The 20,888-nt window shown below is 51.2% G+C and overlaps 1 protein-coding gene across 1 annotated transcript in view; it reads left to right on the top strand.

The window, feature by feature from the left end:
* LOC124019811 (uncharacterized protein KIAA0930 homolog) overlaps positions 1–20,888 on the top strand; it is a 56,389-nt gene that overhangs the window by 24,071 nt on the left and 11,430 nt on the right. The window contains 3 exon segments of the mRNA XM_046335245.1: positions 11,556–11,660; positions 18,634–18,711; positions 19,162–19,263. Of these exon segments, the coding sequence (XP_046191201.1) occupies positions 11,556–11,660; positions 18,634–18,711; positions 19,162–19,263 (285 nt within the window).

Raw genomic sequence — 20,888 nt, forward strand, 5'->3', positions numbered from 1 at the left:
CTATCGCGGTCCGTTTCCCTCCCGTCAGGTTCCCTATCGCGCCCTGTTTACTAGTCCAACGCTCTAACCACTAGGCTACCTGCTGGTTACTAGTCCAACGCTCTAACCACTAGGCTACCTGCTGGTTACTAGTCCAACGCTCTAACCACTAGGCTACCTGCTGGTTACTAGTCCAACGCTCTAACCACTAGGCTACCTGCTGGTTACTAGTCCAACGCTCTAACCACTAGGCTACCTGCTGGTTACTAGTCCAACGCTCTAACCACTAGGCTACCTGCTGGTTACTAGTCCAACGCTCTAACCACTAGGCTACCTGCTGGTTACTAGTCCAACGCTCTAACCACTAGGCTCTAACCACTAGGCTACCTGCTGGTTACTAGTCCAACGCTCTAACCACTAGGCTACCTGCTGGTTCCAAGTCCAACGCTCTAACCACTAGGCTACCTGCTGGTTCCAAGTCCAACGCTCTAACCACTAGGCTACCTGCTGGTTCCAAGTCCAACGCTCTAACAACTAGGCTACCTGCTGGTTACTAGTCCAACGCTCTAACCACTAGGCTACCTGCTGGTTACTAGTCCAACGCTCTAACCACTAGGCTACCTGCTGGTTTCCAAGTCCAACGCTCTAACCACTAGGCTACCTGCCTCTAACCACTAGGCTACCTGCTGGTTACTAGTCCAACGCTCTAACCACTAGGCTACCTGCTGGTTACTAGTCCAACGCTCTAACCACTAGGCTACCTGCTGGTTACTAGTCCAACGCTCTAACCACTAGGCTACCTGCTGGTTACTAGTCCAACGCTCTAACCACTAGGCTACCTGCTGGTTACTAGTCCAACGCTCTAACCACTAGGCTACCTGCTGGTTACTAGTCCAACGCTCTAACCACTAGGCTCTAACCACTAGGCTACCTGCTGGTTACTAGTCCAACGCTCTAACCACTAGGCTACCTGCTGGTTCCAAGTCCAACGCTCTAACCACTAGGCTACCTGCTGGTTCCAAGTCCAACGCTCTAACAACTAGGCTACCTGCTGGTTACTAGTCCAACGCTCTAACCACTAGGCTACCTGCTGGTTACTAGTCCAACGCTCTAACCACTAGGCTACCTGCTGGTTTCCAAGTCCAACGCTCTAACCACTAGGCTACCTGCCTCTAACCACTAGGCTACCTGCTGGTTACTAGTCCAACGCTCTAACCACTAGGCTACCTGCTGGTTACTAGTCCAACGCTCTAACCACTAGGCTACCTGCTGGTTACTAGTCCAACGCTCTAACCACTAGGCTACCTGCTGGTTACTAGTCCAACGCTCTAACCACTAGGCTACCTGCTGGTTACTAGTCCAACGCTCTAACCACTAGGCTACCTGCTGGTTCCAAGTCCAACGCTCTAACCACTAGGCTACCTGCTGGTTACTAGTCCAACGCTCTAACCACTAGGCTACCTGCTGGTTACTAGTCCAACGCTCTAACCACTAGGCTACCTGCTGGTTACTAGTCCAACGCTCTAACCACTAGGCTACCTGCTGGTTACTAGTCCAACGCTCTAACCACTAGGCTACCTGCTGGTTACTAGTCCAACGCTCTAACCACTAGGCTACCTGCTGGTTACTAGTCCAACGCTCTAACCACTAGGCTACCTGCTGGTTACTAGTCCAACGCTCTAACCACTAGGCTACGCTGCCGCCCCTTTCTGTTCTTGACTCGTTAGATAGCTGGCTAGACTAACTTACCCCAAACAAATTGTAGATGACATGGCTAATTGAGTGACACTCAGTTATAATTAAGTTATAATAAAGAATATAAAATATTTATGGGGCACCACTTGCCTGTTCTTAGTCAGGTAGGCCTCACACACCATAGAGCATGATAGAGGCCTCTAGTGGCCAGAAGGTGGTATTAAGGCCTTATACACACACCATAGAGAATGATAGAGGACTCTAGTGGCCAAAAGGTGATATTAACATGGGCAGCACCACTGAGAGCTTCCACCATTTTAAAAGTAATAATAATAATAATAATAAGTAGTCAACTGGGTGGGACTTTCAACTTCATTAGCTGATTCCCTCTTGGTGACCCTGTTGGAGTCATGTCAAACCGGGTCATCAGGAGGTTTTCAGCCAATCGTGAAGAAAATGGACTACAAAATGGCGATTGCCTCAATGGCGCTGCCGATGCTGTCAGACGCTATATTGGCTAAGATACAAAGATTAGTTCTCCTATCTACAGTATCTCTGTTACACACACACACACACACACACACACACACCTTCGCCATAACTATAGCAACCCCTGATAGTGATCTTGGTGCTCCCTGAGTGATATGTCACTCTGTTCCTGGTTACAGCATAACAGCACAGACCTCAATCAGCGGCTACTACAACCTCACAGTACATATCTCTGTGTGTGTGTGTGTGAGTGAGATGTGGCTGGGGGTCGTTGAAGGGTGAGATGTGGCTGGAGAGGTCGTTGAAGGGTGAGATGTGGCTGGGCTGGAGGTCGTTGAAGGGTGAGATGTGGCTGGGCTGGAGGTCGTTGAAGGGTGAGCTGTGGCTGGGCTGGAGGTCGTTGAAGGGTCAGATGTGGCTGGGCTGGAGGTCGTTGAAGGGTGAGATGTGGCTGGAGGTCATTGAAGGGTGAGATGTGGCTGGGCTGGAGGTCGTTGAAGGGTGGGATGTGGCTGGAGAGGTCGTTGAAGGGTGGGATGTGGCTGGGGGTCGTTGAAGGGTGGGATGTGGCTGGGGGTCGTTGAAGGGTGAGATGTGGCTGGGGGTCGTTGAAGGGTGATGTGGCTGGGCTGGAGGTCGTTGAAGGGTCAGATGTGGCTGGGCTGGAGGTCGTTGAAGGGTCAGATGTGGCTGGGCTGGAGGTCGTTGAAGGGTGAGATGTGGCTGGGCTGGAGGTCGTTGAAGGGTGGGATGTGGCTGGGGGTCGTTGAAGGGTGGGATGTGGCTGGGGGTCGTTGAAGGGTGGGATGTGGCTGGGGGTCGTTGAAGGGTGGGATGTGGCTGGGGGTCGTTGAAGGGTGAGATGTGGCTGGGGGTCGTTGAAGGGTGATGTGGCTGGGCTGGAGGTCGTTGAAGGGTCAGATGTGGCTGGGCTGGAGGTCGTTGAAGGGTCAGATGTGGCTGGGCTGGAGGTCGTTGAAGGGTGAGATGTGGCTGGGGGTCGTTGAAGGGTGAGATGTGGCTGGGGGTCGTTGAAGGGTGAGATGTGGCTGGAGAGGTCGTTGAAGGGTGAGATGTGGCTGGGCTGGGGGTCGTTGAAGGGTGAGATGTGGCTGGGCTGGGGGTCGTTGAAGGGTGAGATGTGGTTGGGCTGGGGTCGTTGAAGGGTGAGATGTGGCTGGGGGTCGTTGAAGGGTGAGATGTGGCTGGAGAGGTCGTTGAAGGGTGAGATGTGGCTGGAGGTCGTTGAAGGGTGAGATGTGGCTGGGGGTCGTTGAAGGGTGAGATGTGGCTGGAGAGGTCGTTGAAGGGTGAGATGGGGCTGGGCTGGGGGTCGTTGAAGGGTGAGATGTGGTTGGGCTGGGGTCGTTGAAGGGTGAGATGTGGCTGGGGGTCGTTGAAGGGTGAGATGTGGCTGGAGGTCGTTGAAGGGTGAGATGTGGCTGGAGGTCGTTGAAGGGTGAGATGTGGCTGGGGGTCGTTGAAGGGTGAGATGTGGCTGGGGGTCGTTGAAGGGTGAGATGTGGCTGGGGGTCGTTGAAGGGTGAGATGTGGCTGGGGGTCGTTGAAGGGTGAGATGTGGCTGGAGAGGTCGTTGAAGGGTGAGATGTGGCTGGAGAGGTCGTTGAAGGGTGAGATGTGGCTGGAGAGGTCGTTGAAGGGTGAGATGTGGCTGGAGAGGTCGTTGAAGGGTGAGATGTGGCTGGGGGTTGTTGAAGGGTGAGATGTGGCTGGGCTGGGGGTCGTTGAAGGGTGAGATGTGGCTGGGCTGGGGGTCGTTGAAGGGTGAGATGTGGCTGGGCTGGGGGTCGTTGAAGGGTGAGATGTGGCTGGGCTGGGGGTCGTTGAAGGGTGAGATGTGGCTGGGCTGGGGGTCGTTGAAGGGTGAGATGTGGCTGGAGAGGTCGTTGAAGGGTGAGATGTGGCTGGGCTGGGGGTCGTTGAAGGGTGAGATGTGGCTGGGCTGGGGGTCGTTGAAGGGTGAGATGTGGTTGGGCTGGGGTCGTTGAAGGGTGAGATGTGGCTGGGGGTCGTTGAAGGGTGAGATGTGGCTGGAGGTCGTTGAAGGGTGAGATGTGGCTGGAGGTCGTTGAAGGGTGAGATGTGGCTGGGGGTCGTTGAAGGGTGAGATGTGGCTGGGGGTCGTTGAAGGGTGAGATGTGGCTGGGGGTCGATGAAGGGTGAGATGTGGCTGGGGGTCGTTGAAGGGTGAGATGTGGCTGGAGAGGTCGTTGAAGGGTGAGATGTGGCTGGAGAGGTCGTTGAAGGGTGAGATGTGGCTGGAGAGGTCGTTGAAGGGTGAGATGTGGCTGGAGAGGTCGTTGAAGGGTGAGATGTGGCTGGAGAGGTCGTTGAAGGGTGAGATGTGGCTGGGGGTTGTTGAAGGGTGAGATGTGGCTGGGCTGGGGGTCGTTGAAGGGTGAGATGTGGCTGGGCTGGGGGTCGTTGAAGGGTGAGATGTGGCTGGGCTGGGGGTCGTTGAAGGGTGAGATGTGGCTGGGCTGGGGGTCGTTGAAGGGTGAGATGTGGCTGGGCTGGGGGTCGTTGAAGGGTGAGATGTGGTTGGGCTGGGGTCGTTGAATGGTGAGATGTGGCTGGAGAGGTCGTTGAAGGGTGAGATGTGGCTGGGGGTTGTTGAAGGGTGAGATGTGGCTGGGCTGGGGGTTGTTGAAGGGTGAGATGTGGCTGGGCTGGGGGTCGTTGAAGGGTGAGATGTGGCTGGGCTGGGGGTCGTTGAAGGGTGAGATGTGGCTGGGCTGGGGGTCGTTGAAGGGTGAGATGTGGCTGGGGGTCGTTGAAGGGTGAGATGTGGCTGGAGAGGTCGTTGAAGGGTGAGATGTGGCTGGAGAGGTCGTTGAAGGGTGAGATGTGGCTGGAGAGGTCGTTGAAGGGTGAGATGTGGCTGGAGAGGTCGTTGAAGGGTGAGATGTGGCTGGGGGTCGTTGAAGGGTGAGATGTGGCTGGGGGTTGTTGAAGGGTGAGATGTGGCTGGGCTGGGGGTCGTTGAAGGGTGAGATGTGGCTGGGCTGGGGGTCGTTGAAGGGTGAGATGTGGCTGGGCTGGGGGTCGTTGAAGGGTGAGATGTGGCTGGGCTGGGGGTCGTTGAAGGGTGAGATGTGGCTGGGGGTCGTTGAAGGGTGAGATGTGGCTGGAGAGGTCGTTGAAGGGTGAGATGTGGCTGGGGGTCGTTGAAGGGTGAGATGTGGCTGGGGGTCGTTGAAGGGTGAGATGTGGCTGGAGGTCGTTGAAGGGTGAGATGTGGCTGGAGGTCGTTGAAGGGTGAGATGTGGCTGGGGGTCGTTGAAGGGTGAGATGTGGCTGGGGGTCGTTGAAGGGTGAGATGTGGCTGGGGGTCGTTGAAGGGTGAGATGTGGCTGGGGGTCGTTGAAGGGTGAGATGTGGCTGGAGAGGTCGTTGAAGGGTGAGATGTGGCTGGAGAGGTCGTTGAAGGGTGAGATGTGGCTGGAGAGGTCGTTGAAGGGTGAGATGTGGCTGGAGAGGTCGTTGAAGGGTGAGATGTGGCTGGGGGTTGTTGAAGGGTGAGATGTGGCTGGGCTGGGGGTCGTTGAAGGGTGAGATGTGGCTGGGCTGGGGGTCGTTGAAGGGTGAGATGTGGCTGGGCTGGGGGTCGTTGAAGGGTGAGATGTGGCTGGGCTGGGGGTCGTTGAAGGGTGAGATGTGGCTGGGCTGGGGGTCGTTGAAGGGTGAGATGTGGCTGGAGAGGTCGTTGAAGGGTGAGATGTGGCTGGGCTGGGGGTCGTTGAAGGGTGAGATGTGGCTGGGCTGGGGGTCGTTGAAGGGTGAGATGTGGTTGGGCTGGGGTCGTTGAAGGGTGAGATGTGGCTGGGGGTCGTTGAAGGGTGAGATGTGGCTGGAGGTCGTTGAAGGGTGAGATGTGGCTGGAGGTCGTTGAAGGGTGAGATGTGGCTGGGGGTCGTTGAAGGGTGAGATGTGGCTGGGGGTCGTTGAAGGGTGAGATGTGGCTGGGGGTCGTTGAAGGGTGAGATGTGGCTGGAGAGGTCGTTGAAGGGTGAGATGTGGCTGGAGAGGTCGTTGAAGGGTGAGATGTGGCTGGAGAGGTCGTTGAAGGGTGAGATGTGGCTGGAGAGGTCGTTGAAGGGTGAGATGTGGCTGGAGAGGTCGTTGAAGGGTGAGATGTGGCTGGGGGTTGTTGAAGGGTGAGATGTGGCTGGGCTGGGGGTCGTTGAAGGGTGAGATGTGGCTGGGCTGGGGGTCGTTGAAGGGTGAGATGTGGCTGGGCTGGGGGTCGTTGAAGGGTGAGATGTGGCTGGGCTGGGGGTCGTTGAAGGGTGAGATGTGGCTGGGCTGGGGGTCGTTGAAGGGTGAGATGTGGTTGGGCTGGGGTCGTTGAATGGTGAGATGTGGCTGGAGAGGTCGTTGAAGGGTGAGATGTGGCTGGGGGTTGTTGAAGGGTGAGATGTGGCTGGGCTGGGGGTTGTTGAAGGGTGAGATGTGGCTGGGCTGGGGGTCGTTGAAGGGTGAGATGTGGCTGGGCTGGGGGTCGTTGAAGGGTGAGATGTGGCTGGGCTGGGGGTCGTTGAAGGGTGAGATGTGGCTGGGGGTCGTTGAAGGGTGAGATGTGGCTGGAGAGGTCGTTGAAGGGTGAGATGTGGCTGGAGAGGTCGTTGAAGGGTGAGATGTGGCTGGAGAGGTCGTTGAAGGGTGAGATGTGGCTGGAGAGGTCGTTGAAGGGTGAGATGTGGCTGGGGGTCGTTGAAGGGTGAGATGTGGCTGGGGGTTGTTGAAGGGTGAGATGTGGCTGGGCTGGGGGTCGTTGAAGGGTGAGATGTGGCTGGGCTGGGGGTCGTTGAAGGGTGAGATGTGGCTGGGCTGGGGGTCGTTGAAGGGTGAGATGTGGCTGGGCTGGGGGTCGTTGAAGGGTGAGATGTGGCTGGGGGTCGTTGAAGGGTGAGATGTGGCTGGAGAGGTCGTTGAAGGGTGAGATGTGGCTGGGGGTCGTTGAAGGGTGAGATGTGGCTGGAGAGGTCGTTGAAGGGTGAGATGTGGCTGGAGAGGTCGTTGAAGGGTGAGATGTGGCTGGAGAGGTCGTTGAAGGGTGAGATGTGGCTGGGGGTCGTTGAAGGGTGAGATGTGGCTGGGGGTTGTTGAAGGGTGAGATGTGGCTGGGCTGGGGGTCGTTGAAGGGTGAGATGTGGCTGGGCTGGGGGTCGTTGAAGGGTGAGATGTGGCTGGGCTGGGGGTCGTTGAAGGGTGAGATGTGGTTGGGCTGGGGTCGTTGAAGGGTGAGATGTGGCTGGAGAGGTCGTTGAAGGGTGAGATGTGGCTGGGGGTTGTTGAAGGGTGAGATGTGGCTGGGCTGAGGGTCGTTGAAGGGTGAGATGTGGCTGGGCTGGGGGTCGTTGAAGGGTGAGATGTGGCTGGGCTGGGGGTCGTTGAAGGGTGAGATGTGGCTGGGGGTCGTTGAAGGGTGAGATGTGGCTGGAGAGGTCGTTGAAGGGTGAGATGTGGCTGGGGGTCGTTGAAGGGTGAGATGTGGCTGGAGAGGTCGTTGAAGGGTGAGATGTGGCTGGAGAGGTCGTTGAAGGGTGAGATGTGGCTGGGGGTCGTTGAAGGGTGAGATGTGGCTGGGGGTCGTTGAAGGGTGAGATGTGGCTGGAGAGGTCGTTGAAGGGTGAGATGTGGCTGGAGAGGTCGTTGAAGGGTGAGATGTGGCTGGAGAGGTCGTTGAAGGGTGGGATGTGGCTGGGGGTCGTTGAAGGGTGAGATGTGGCTGGGGGTCGTTGAAGGGTGAGATGTGGCTGGGCTGGAGGTCGTTGAAGGGTGAGATGTGGCTGGGCTGGAGGTCGTTGAAGGGTGAGATGTGGCTGGGCTGGAGGTCGTTGAAGGGTGAGATGTGGCTGGGCTGGAGGTCGTTGAAGGGTGAGATGTGGCTGGAGAGGTCGTTGAAGGGTGAGATGTGGCTGGAGAGGTCGTTGAAGGGTGAGATGTGGCTGGGGGTCGTTGAAGGGTGAGATGTGGCTGGAGAGGTCGTTGAAGGGTGAGATGTGGCTGGAGAGGTCGTTGAAGGGTGAGATGTGGCTGGGGGTCGTTGAAGGGTGAGATGTGGCTGGAGGGGTCGTTGAAGGGTGAGATGTGGCTGGAGAGGTCGTTGAAGGGTGAGATGTGGCTGGAGAGGTCGTTGAAGGGTGAGATGTTCAAATAGTGATGGGCGGTGTTGTTGTGTATTGCAGGTGGAATAATTCAGTGTAATTGTCATGTCTGTATATTCCAGGTAGATGTGGAATATGATTCTATAATATATCTCTCTGTATTCCAGGTAGATGTGGAATATGATTCTATAATATATCTCTCTGTATTCCAGGTAGATGTGGAATATGATTCTATAATATATCTCTGTATTCCAGGTAGATGTGGAATATGATTCTATAATATATCTCTGTATTCCAGGTAGATGTGGAATATGATTCTATAATATATCTCTGTATTCCAGGTAGATGTGGAATATGATTCTATAATATATCTCTGTATATTCCAGGTGGAATATGATTCTATAATATATCTCTGTATATTCCAGGTAGATGTGGAATATGATTCTATAATATATCTCTCTGTATTCCAGGTAGAATATGATTCTATAATATATCTCTCTGTATTCCAGGTAGAATATGATTCTATAATATATCTCTGTATTCCAGGTAGATGTGGAATATGATTCTATAATATATCTCTGTATTCCAGGTAGATGTGGAATATGATTCTATAATATATATCTCTGTATTCCAGGTAGAATATGATTCTATAATATATATCTCTGTATTCCAGGTAGAATATGATTCTATAATATATCTCTGTATTCCAGGTAGATGTGGAATATGATTCTATAATATATCTCTGTATTCCAGGTAGATGTGGAATATGATTCTATAATATATCTCTGTATTCCAGGTAGATGTGTAATATGATTCTATAATATATCTCTGTGTATTCCAGGTAGATGTGGAATATGATTCTATAATATATCTCTGTATTCCAGGTAGATGTGGAATATGATTCTATAATATATCTCTGTATATTCCAGGTAGATGTGGAATATGATTCTATAATATATCTCTGTATATTCCAGGTAGATGTGGAATATGATTCTATAATATATCTCTGTATATTCCAGGTAGATGTGGAATATGATTCTATATAATATATCTCTGTATTCCAGGTAGATGTGGAATATGATTCTATAATAAATCTCTCTGTATTCCAGGTAGAATATGATTCTATAATATATCTCTCTCTATTCCAGGTATAATATGATTCTATAATATATCTCTGTATATTCCAGGTGGAATATGATTCTATAATATATCTCTGTATATTCCAGGTAGATGTGGAATATGATTCTATATAATATATCTCTGTATTCCAGGTAGATGTGGAATATGATTCTATAATATATCTCTCTGTATTCCAGGTAGAATATGATTCTATAATATATCTCTCTGTATATTCCAGGTGGAATATGATTCTATAATATATCTCTGTATAGTCCAGGTAGATGTGGAATATGATTCTATAATATATCTCTGTATATTACAGTTAGATGTGGAATATGATTCTATAATATATCTCTGTATTCCAGGTAGATGTGGAATATGATTCTATAATATATCTCTCTGTATTCCAGGTGGAATATGATTCTATAATATATCTCTCTGTATTCCAGGTAGAATATGATTCTATAATATATCTCTCTATTCCAGGTAGAATATGATTCTATAATATATCTCTGTATATTCCAGGTGGAATATGATTCTATAATATATCTCTGTATATTCCAGGTAGATGTGGAATATGATTCTATAATATATCTCTGTATATTCCAGGTAGAATATGATTCTATAATATATCTGTTATGCAGGTGAATGAGGACCCAAAAGCGACTTGGCGAAAACAGAGTTTTTTTTAATCCAGTAAAGTTACTTTACAAACAAAAGGCATAATACTACTCGTAATGACGAGAACAGACTGGAGACTTGATCAAGAACTGCAGGTTGCCTCGGGAAGGCACTTGAACGTAGCAGACTCAGACACCTGCTCACCACGCAGCATCTGAGGGAAACACGACACGACAGGGCAATACATAGACACAGCACGGTGAATAATAGACAAGGATCCGACAGGGCAGGAACGGAAAACAAGGAGAGAAATAGGGACTCTAATCAGGGAAAAGGATCGGGAACAGGTGTGGGAAGACTAAATGATTGATTAGGGGAATAGGAACAGCTGGGAGCAGGAACGGAACGATAGAGAGAAGAGAGAGCGAGAGAGTGAGAGAGGGAGGGGGAGAGAGAGGGATAGAAAGAGGGAAAGAACCTAATAAGACCAGCAGAGGGAAACGAATAGAAGGGGAAGCACAGGGACAAGACATGATAATCAATGACAAAACATGACAATATCTCTCTGTATTCCAGGTAGATGTGGAATATGATTCTATAATATATCTCTGTATTCCAGGTAGATGTGGAATATGATTCTATAATATATCTCTGTATTCCAGGTAGATGTGGAATATGATTCTATATAATATATCTCTGTATTCCAGGTAGATGTGGAATATGATTCTATAATATATCTCTCTGTATTCCAGGTAGAATATGATTCTATAATATATCTCTCTGTATATTCCAGGTGGAATATGATTCTATAATATATCTCTGTATATTCCAGGTAGATGTGGAATATGATTCTATAATATATCTCTGTATTCCAGGTAGATGTGGAATATGATTCTATAATATATCTCTCTGTATTCCAGGTGGAATATGATTCTATAATATATCTCTCTGTATTCCAGGTAGAATATGATTCTATAATATATCTCTCTATTCCAGGTAGAATATGATTCTATAATATATCTCTGTATATTCCAGGTGGAATATGATTCTATAATATATCTCTGTATATTCCAGGTAGATGTGGAATATGATTCTATAATATATCTCTGTATATTCCAGGTAGAATATGATTCTATAATATATCTCTGTATATTCCAGGTAGAATATGATTCTATAATATATCTCTCTATTCCAGGTAGAATATGATTCTATAATATATCTCTGTATATTCCAGGTGGAATATGATTCTATAATATATCTCTGTATATTCCAGGTAGAATATGATTCTATAATATATCTCTGTGTATTCCAGGTAGAATATGATTCTATAATATATCTCTGTATATTCCAGGTAGAATATTATTCTATAATATATCTCTGTATATTCCAGGTAGATGTGGAATATGATTCTATAATATATTTCTGTATTCCAGGTAGATGTGGAATATGATTCTATAATATATCTCTGTATATTCCAGGTAGATGTGGAATATGATTCTATAATATATCTCTCTATTCCAGGTAGATGTGGAGGTGTACAGGAGAGACTCTAGGAAGCTTCCAGGTTTAGGAGAACCTGACATCGACTGGGAGGAGAGTGTTTACCTGAATCTGATCTTAATGAAGGTTGGTATGACAACAAGCTCATTCCCAGGCTGTCTCCCTCCCCAGTACTAACCAGGCCCGACCCTGAACAGGCTGTCTCCCTCCCCAGTACTAACCAGGCCCGACCCTGAACAGGCTGTCTCCCGTCCCAGTACTAACCAGGCCCGACCCTGAACAGGCTGTCCCAGTACTAACCAGGCCCGACCCTGAACATGTTGTCTCCCGTCCCGGTACTAACCAGGCCCGACCCTGAACAGGCTGTCTCCCGTCCCAGTACTAACCAGGCCCGGCCCTGAACAGGCCTTCCCAGTACTAACCAGGCCCGGCCCTGAACAGGCCTTCCCAGTACTAACCAGGCCCGGCCCTGAACAGGCCTTCCCAGTACTAACCAGGCCCGGCCCTGAACAGGCCTTCCCAGTACTAACCAGGCCCGGCCCTGAACAGGCCTTCCCAGTACTAACCAGGCCCGACCCTGAACAGGCCTTCCCAGTACTAACCAGGCCCGACCCACTCGCATGTCTCTCTCAGATATCTACATTTTTATTAGCCATTGCCCGTCACATGATCGGGTCCTTCTAGCAGCCATCTCGGGTCCTTCTAGCAGCCATCTCGGGTCCTTCTAGCAGCCATCTCGGGTCCTTCTAGCAGCCATCTCGGGTCCTTCTAGCAGCCATCTCGGGTCCTTCTAGCAGCCATCTCGGGTCCTTCTAGCAGCCATCTCGGGTCCTTCTAGCAGCCATCTCGGGTCCTTCTAGCAGCCATCTCGGGTCCTTCTCGCAGCCATCTCGGGTCCTTCTCGCAGCCATCTCGGGTCCTTCTCGCAGCCATCTCGGGTCCTTCTCGCAGCCATCTCGGGTCCTTCTCGCAGCCATCTCGGGTCCTTCTCGCAGCCATCTCGGGTCCTTCTCGCAGGCTACAAGTGAAGACAGCCACATCAGGGACGCAGTTGAGCCCTTCCTTATATTGAAGATGTTGGAAGAACTGTCCACATTTTCTTTGAACCTTTTCATCAGCCTAACGAACCACAGAAGAACTAGCCTATGTCAATTTACTATTCCCCATAGTACAAAAGTTTGCCTATTCTGTGTAAGAAAAATAAATATTCCAAACATTAGTCTGGGACAGTTGTGGAATATAATAGATCCGAAAATTACCACTAGCATCAAAAAAATAACCTTTTCAAAAGCAATGAGGCTGATTCAACAGATCAGACCGTTCCGCTGAAAATGTTGATAAACTATTCAGCTTTTTCTCCATATAAGCGCAGCAATGCACCTGGCAGGAGGCTGAGAACCAATGCACCTGGCAGGAGGCTGAGAACCAATTCACCTGGCAGGAGGCTGAGCACCAATGCACCTGGCAGGAGGCTATGAGCACCAGTGCACCTGGCAGGAGGCTATGAGCACCAGTGCACCTGGCAGGAGGCTATGAGCACCAGTGCACCTGGCAGGAGGCTATGAGCACCAGTGCACCTGGCAGGAGGCTATGAGCACCAGTGCACCTGGCAGGAGGCTATGAGCACCAGTGCACCTGGCAGGAGGCTATGAGCACCAGTGCACCTGGCAGGAGGCTATGAGCACCAGTGCACCTGGCAGGAGGCTATGAGCACCAGTGCACCTGGCAGGAGGCTATGAGCACCAGTGCACCTGGCAGGAGGCTATGAGCACCAGTGCACCTGGCAGGAGGCTGGCAGGAGGCTATGAGCACCAGTGCACCTGGCAGGAGGCTATGAGCACCAGTGCACCTGGCAGGAGGCTATGAGCACCAGTGCACCTGGCAGGAGGCTATGAGCACCAGTGCACCTGGCAGGAGGCTATGAGCACCAGTGCACCTGGCAGGAGGCTATGAGCACCAGTGCACCTGGCAGGAGGCTATGAGCACCAGTGTACCTGGCAGGAGGCTGAGCACCAGTGTACCTGGCAGGAGGCTATGAGCACCAGTGCACCTGGCAGGAGGCTATGAGCACCAGTGCACCTGGCAGGAGGCTATGAGCACCAGTGCACCTGGCAGGAGGCTATGAGCACCAGTGCACCTGGCAGGAGGCTATGAGCACCAGTGCACCTGGCAGGAGGCTATGAGCACCAGTGCACCTGGCAGGAGGCTATGAGCACCAGTGCACCTGGCAGGAGGCTATGAGCACCAGTGCACCTGGCAGGAGGCTACACTGGCACCTGGCAGGAGGCTATGAGCACCAGTGCACCTGGCAGGAGGCTATGAGCACCAGTGCACCTGGCAGGAGGCTATGAGCACCAGTGCACCTGGCAGGAGGCTATGAGCACCAGTGCACCTGGCAGGAGGCTATGAGCACCAGTGCACCTGGCACCTGGCAGGAGGCTAGGAGCACCAGTGCACCTGGCAGGAGGCTACCAGTGCACCTGGCAGGAGGCTATGAGCACCAGTGCACCTGGCAGGAGGCTATGACCAGTGCACCTGGCACCACCAGTGCACCTGGCAGGAGGCTATGAGCACCAGTGCACCTGGCAGGAGGCTATGAGCACCAGTGCACCTGGCAGGAGGCTATGAGCACCAGTGCACCTGGCAGGAGGCTATGAGCACCAGTGCACCTGGCAGGAGGCTATGAGCACCAGTGTACCTGGCAGGAGGCTATGAGCACCAATGCACCTGGCAGGAGGCTATGAGCACCAATGCACCTGGCAGGAGGCTATGAGCACCAATGCACACGGCAGGAGGCTATGAGCACCAATGCACACGGCAGGAGGCTATGAGCACCAATGCACACGGCAGGAGGCTATGAGCACCAATGCACCTGGCAGGAGGCTATGAGCACCAATGCACCTGGCAGGAGGCTATGAGCACCAATGCACCTGGCAGGAGGCTATGAGCACCAATGCACCTGGCAGGAGGCTATGAGCACCAATGCACCTGGCAGGAGGCTATGAGCACCAATGCACCTGGCAGGAGGCTATGAGCACCAATGCACCTGGCAGGAGGCTATGAGCACCAATGCACCTGGCAGGAGGCTATGAGCACCAGTGCACCTGGCAGGAGGCTATGAGCACCAATGCACCTGGCAGGAGGCTATGAGCACCAATGCACCTGGCAGGAGGCTATGAGCACCAATGCACCTGGCAGGAGGCTATGAGCACCAATGCACCTGGCAGGAGGCTATGAGCACCAATGGACCTGGCAGGAGGCTATGAGCACCAGTGCACCTGGCAGGAGGCTATGAGCACCAGTGCACCTGGCAGGAGGCTATGAGCACCAGTGCACCTGGCAGGAGGCTATGAGCACCAGTGCACCTGGCAGGAGGCTATGAGCACCAGTGCACCTGGCAGGAGGCTATGAGCACCAATGGACCTGGCAGGAGGCTATGAGCACCAATGGACACGGCAGGAGGCTATGAGCACCAATGGACACGGCAGGAGGCTATGAGCACCACCTGGCAGGAGGCTATGGCACCAGGACCTGGCTAGGAGCACCCAGTGTACCTGGCAGGAGGCTATGAGCACCAGTGTACCTGGCAGGAGGCTATGAGCACCAGTGGACACGGCAGGAGGCTATGAGCACCAGTGGACACGGCAGGAGGCTATGAGCACCAGTGGACACGGCAGGAGGCTATGAGCACCAGTGGACACGGCAGGAGGCTATGAGCACCAGTGGACACGGCAGGAGGCTATGAGCACCAGTGGACACGGCAGGAGGCTATGAGCACCAGTGGACCTGGCAGGAGGCTATGAGCACCAGTGTACCTGGCAGGAGGCTATGAGCACCAGTGTACCTGGCAGGAGGCTATGAGCACCAGTGTACCTGGCAGGAGGCTATGAGCACCAATGGACCTGGCAGGAGGCTATGAGCACCAATGCACCTGGCAGGAGGCTATGAGCACCAATGCACCTGGCAGGAGGCTATGAGCACCAATGCACCTGGCAGGAGGCTATGAGCACCAATGCACCTGGCAGGAGGCTATGAGCACCAATGCACCTGGCAGGAGGCTATGAGCACCAATGCACCTGGCAGGAGGCTATGAGCACCAATGCACCTGGCAGGAGGCTATGAGCACCAATGCACCTGGCAGGAGGCTAGAGCACCAATGGACCTGGCAGGAGGCACACCAATGGACCTGGCAGGAGGCTATGAGCACCAATGGACCTGGCAGGAGGCTATGAGCACCAGTGCACCTGGCAGGAGGCTATGAGCACCAGTGCACCTGGCAGGAGGCTATGAGCACCAGTGCACCTGGCAGGAGGCTATGAGCACCAGTGCCTGGCACTATGAGCACCAGGCAGGAGGCTATGAGCACCAGTGCACCTGGCAGGAGGCTATGAGCACCAATGCACCTGGCAGGAGGCTATGAGAACCAATGGACCTGGCAGGAGGCTATGAGAACCAATGGACCTGGCAGGAGGCTATGAGCACCAGTGTACCTGGCAGGAGGCTATGAGCACCAGTGTACCTGGCAGGAGGCTATGAGCACCAATGGACCTGGCAGGAGGCTATGAGCACCAATGGACCTGGCAGGAGGCTATGAGCACCAATGGACCTGGCAGGAGGCTATGAGCACCAATGCACCTGGCAGGAGGCTATGAGCACCAATGGACCTGGCAGGAGGCTATGAGCACCAATGGACCTGGCAGGAGGCTATGAGCACCAATGGACCTGGCAGGAGGCTATGAGCACCAATGGACCCGGCAGGAGGCTATGAGCACCAATGGACACGGCAGGAGGCTATGAGCACCAGTGGACACGGCAGGAGGCTATGAGCACCAGTGGACCTGGCAGGAGGCTATGAGCACCAGTGGACCTGGCAGGAGGCTATGAGCACCAGTGGACCTGGCAGGAGGCTATGAGCACCAGTGTACCTGGCAGGAGGCTATGAGCACCAATGGACCTGGCAGGAGGCTATGAGCACCAATGGACCTGGCAGGAGGCTATGAGCACCAATGTACCTGGCAGGAGGCTATGAGCACCAATGTACCTGGCAGGAGGCTATGAGCACCAATGCACCTGGCAGGAGGCTATGAGCACCATTAATTAGCGGGGAAAACACCATTCTCAAAGTGATTCTCCGTGTGATGCTGTCTTATAAAGGGGCTTTTTTATGGTGAAAAATGATCTTCCCCAAAAACTGTAAACTGACACGCTGTCTGTGTGGGCCAGTTTGGCTGTCTGTGTGGGCCAGTTTGGCTGTCTGTGTGGGCCAGTTTGGCTGTCTGTGTGGGCCAGTTTGGCTGTCTATGTTTGGCTGTCTGTGTGGGCCAGTTTGGCTGTCTGTGTGGGCCAGTTTGGCTGTCTGTGTGGGCCAGTTTGGCTGTCTGTGTGGGCCAGTTTGGCTGTCTGTGTGGGCCAGTTTGGCTGTCTGTGTGGGCCAGTTTGGCTGTCTGTGTGGGCCAGTTTGGCTGTCTGTGTGTATGCCAGTTTGGCTGTCTGTGTGTATTCCAGTTTGGCTGCCTGTGTGTATTCCAGTTTGGCTGCCTGTGTGTATTCCAGTTTGGCTGCCTGTGTGTATTCCAGTTTGGCTGCCTGTGTGTATTCCAGTTTGGCTGCCTGTGTGTATTCCAGTTTGGCTGCCTGTGTGTATTCCAGTTTGGCTGCCTGTGTGTATTCCAGTTTGGCTGCCTGTGTGTATTCCAGTTTGGCTGCCTGTGTGTATTCCAGTTTGGCTGCCTGTGTGTATTCCAGTTTGGCTGCCTGTGTTTTGCCAGTTTGGCTGTCTGTGTGTGCCAGTTTGGCTGTGCCAGTTTGACTGCCTGTGTGTGCCAGTTTGGCTGTGCCAGTTTGACTGCCTGTGTGTGCCAGTTTGACTGCCTGTGTGTGCCAGTTTGGCTGCCTGTGTGTGCCAGTTTGGCTGCCTGTGTGTGCCAGTTTGGCTGCCCGTGTGTTCCAGTTTGGCTGCCTGTGTATTCCAGTTTGGCTGCCTGTGTATTCCAGTTTGGCTGCCTGTGTATTCCAGTTTGGCTGCCTGTGTATTCCAGTTTGGCTTTACACTGGTTCTAAAGGGGATTAATGTGCTTAATTGTTATTTGGCATCTTTAGCTGTGATTCAAACCAAAACATATAGGCCTATGGGCTAACACGCCATTCACACGGGATAACACGCCATTCACACGGGATAACACGCCATTCACACGGGATAACACGCCATTCACACGGGATAATAATAATAATAATAATAATAATAATAATATATAATAATAATATATAATAATAATATATAATAATAATATATGCCATTTAGCAGACGCTTTTATCCAAAGCGACTTACAGTCATGTGTGCATACATTCTACGTATGGGTGGTCCCGGGGATCGAACCCACTACCCTGGTGTTACAAGCGCCATGCTCTACCAACTGAGCTACAGAAGGATAACACGCCATTCACACGGGATAACACGCCATTCACACGGGATAACACGCCATTCACACGGGATAACACGCCATTCACACGGGATAACACGCCATTCACACGGGATAACACGCCATTCACACGGGATAACGCGTCCTTGATAGTGATAGCCTAATATTGTCACCCATCACACTTTGGGTGTAAAATTTTTATTTATTAAATCTTTTCCCCTTTTTCTCCCCAATTTCGATCTTGTCTCATCGTTGCAACTCCCCAAACGGGCTCGGGAGGCGAAGGTGGAGTCGTGCGTTCTCTGAAACATGACACGCCAAACCGCGCTCCTTTAACACCCGCCAGCCTGACCCGGAAGTCAGCCGCACCAATGTGCCGGAGGAAACACTGTTCAACTAGCGACTGAAGTCAGCCTGCAGACACCCGGCCCGCCACAAGGAGTCGCTAGAGAGCGATGAGCTTTACTTGGATCGTGGCTCTCTAGCGACTCCTTGTGGCAGGCCGGGTGTCTGCAGGCTGACTTCAGTTGCCAGTTGAATGAACCCAGGTCTCTAGTATCGCCTCTAGCACTGCGATGCCTTAGACCGCTGGGCCACTCGTCATTTTCCAGGAAACTCTAGTTCAGAATATGGTTGAATAAAACCAAGTTCATGATTTCTTTTTATTTTTTTTCAATCAGCTGGACTATGTGGTGACGTGTGCCGTCTGCACGCGCTCAGACGCAGGAGACATCCACATTCACAGGAAGAAGTCTCAGGTAAGAGACAGGACTCTTCAGACTACATCCCATTGTATTTACTGATGTAGCTATGGATAGATGGGCCTCTACAGAACCTGACCCAGTAACTCTCTCTCTCCCCCTTTCTCGCTCTCTCTCTCCCCCCTTTCTCGCTCTCTCTCTCTCCCCCTTTCTCGCTCTCTCTCTCTCCCCCTTTCTCGCTCTCTCTCTCCCCCTTTCTCGCTCTCTCTCTCCCCCTTTCTCGCTCTCTCTCTCCCCCTTTCTCGCTCTCTCTCTCCCCCTTTCTCGCTCTCTCTCTCCCCCTTTCTCGCTCTCTCTCTCCCCCTTTCTCGCTCTCTCTCTCCCCCTTTCTCGCTCTCTCTCTCCCCCTTTCTCGCTCTCTCTCTCCCCCTTTCTCGCTCTCTCTCTCCCCCTTTCTCGCTCTCTCTCCATCCTTATCTTTCCCTTACTTTCTCTCTCATATCACAGCAAGTGTATGCGTCGCCAAGTAAACACGCCATGGACAGTAAAGGGGAGGAGTCTAAGATGAGCTACCCCAACATCTTCTTCATGATTGACAACTTTGAGGAGGTAACCGTGACAACCGCCCACAATCCCCTCCTCCCCAATCAGGCACCTGACAGGTTGTGATTGACTGCCGGGGCCTCTAGAAGGGCCCCCTGGGAGATGGGGCTGTGTATTGAAGTGTGACCTGGGGTGTATTCATTATTCGGTCTCCGTGGCAACCCGGAAAACATTTACTCCAAATGGAAAACGTTTAACAATGAAAACGAGAGTTTCTATTGGACGAATTCAGGTAGGAACCTCCCCAGTTTCATTTCCATTTTCTCTGTTTGCTTCCGTTGGTTCGTTAGAGTAAACGGTTTCCGTTGCGAAACGTTTTAGCAACAGACCAGACATTTGTTTCGCAACGGAATCTAACTACTGAATACACCCCTGACGCTGTCGGTCCATTTAAAAGCCACTGCTGCATTGATCCCCTGATTCTAGTGTATTAACCTCATGGCAGACGAGGTCAGTTACAAATGCATTGTTTTCCTGGGAAGGAAATCGATGACTTTCTCTAACGTTTTTACAGTGAAAATATAAAACAGCAGTGATTTGAACCGGTCTTCTCAGTTCCTGGTATCAGCTTTCTCAGCTAAACGACGTGACTCTGCAAACATACTTGTAAACAGACACTCCGTATTCTAACGCAGCGACTCTCAACTGGTTTTGATTCGGGAAACATAATTGAACTTTGTCTGTCACGACTTAATATTCACATCGCGAAAAATAATATAGAAAACTATTTTTTTTAATGCTATATTGATATTTAATTGACCAATTATATGACTTTAAAATGTTGCCCATATTCTTGAAGAATATCCACTTAATAGCGCTGCTGATAATTTAAATCACAGTTTTTTTAGAGTTATTTTAAAAATACATACAGTAAATATAGTATAATATACAGTACATATAGTATAATATACAGTACCAGTTAAAAGTTTGGACACCTACTCATTCCAGGGTTTTTCTTTATTTTTACTATTTTCTACATTGTAGAATAATAGTGAAGACATCAGAACTATGAAATAACACATATGGAATCATGTAGTAACCAAAACCGTGTTAAACAAATAAAAATATATTTGAGATTCTTCAAAGTAGCCACCCTTTGCCTTGATGACAGCTTTGCACACTCTTGGCATTCTCTCAACCAGCTTTTAAAATTTTATTTTTCTTTAACTAGGCCAGTCAGTCAAGAATCAATTCTTATTTACAATGACAGCCTACCCCGGCTAAACCCGGACGACGCTGGGCCAGTTGTGCACCGCCCTATGGGACTCCCAATCACGTCCGGATGTGATACAGCCTGGATTCGAACCAGGGACTGTAGTGATGCCTCTTATACCCCTGCGCCACTCGGGAGTCCTAAGGCTTTTCAATTAACAGGTGTGTTTTGTTAAAAGTGAATTTGTGGAATTTCTTTACTTAATGGGTTCGAGCCAATCAGTTGTGTTATGACAAGTAGGGGTGGTATACAGAACATAGCCCTATTTGGTAAATTACCAAGTCCATATTATGGCAAGAACAGCTCAAATAAGCAAAGTGAAATGACAGTCCATCGTTACTTTAAGACATGAAGGTCAGTCAAGCCAGGAAATGTCAAGAACTTGGAAAGTTTCTTCAAAATCAAAACAAATTGTATT

This window comes from Oncorhynchus gorbuscha, unplaced genomic scaffold, assembly GCF_021184085.1.
Source record: "Oncorhynchus gorbuscha isolate QuinsamMale2020 ecotype Even-year unplaced genomic scaffold, OgorEven_v1.0 Un_scaffold_688, whole genome shotgun sequence".
Classification (NCBI taxonomy): domain Eukaryota; kingdom Metazoa; phylum Chordata; class Actinopteri; order Salmoniformes; family Salmonidae; genus Oncorhynchus; species Oncorhynchus gorbuscha.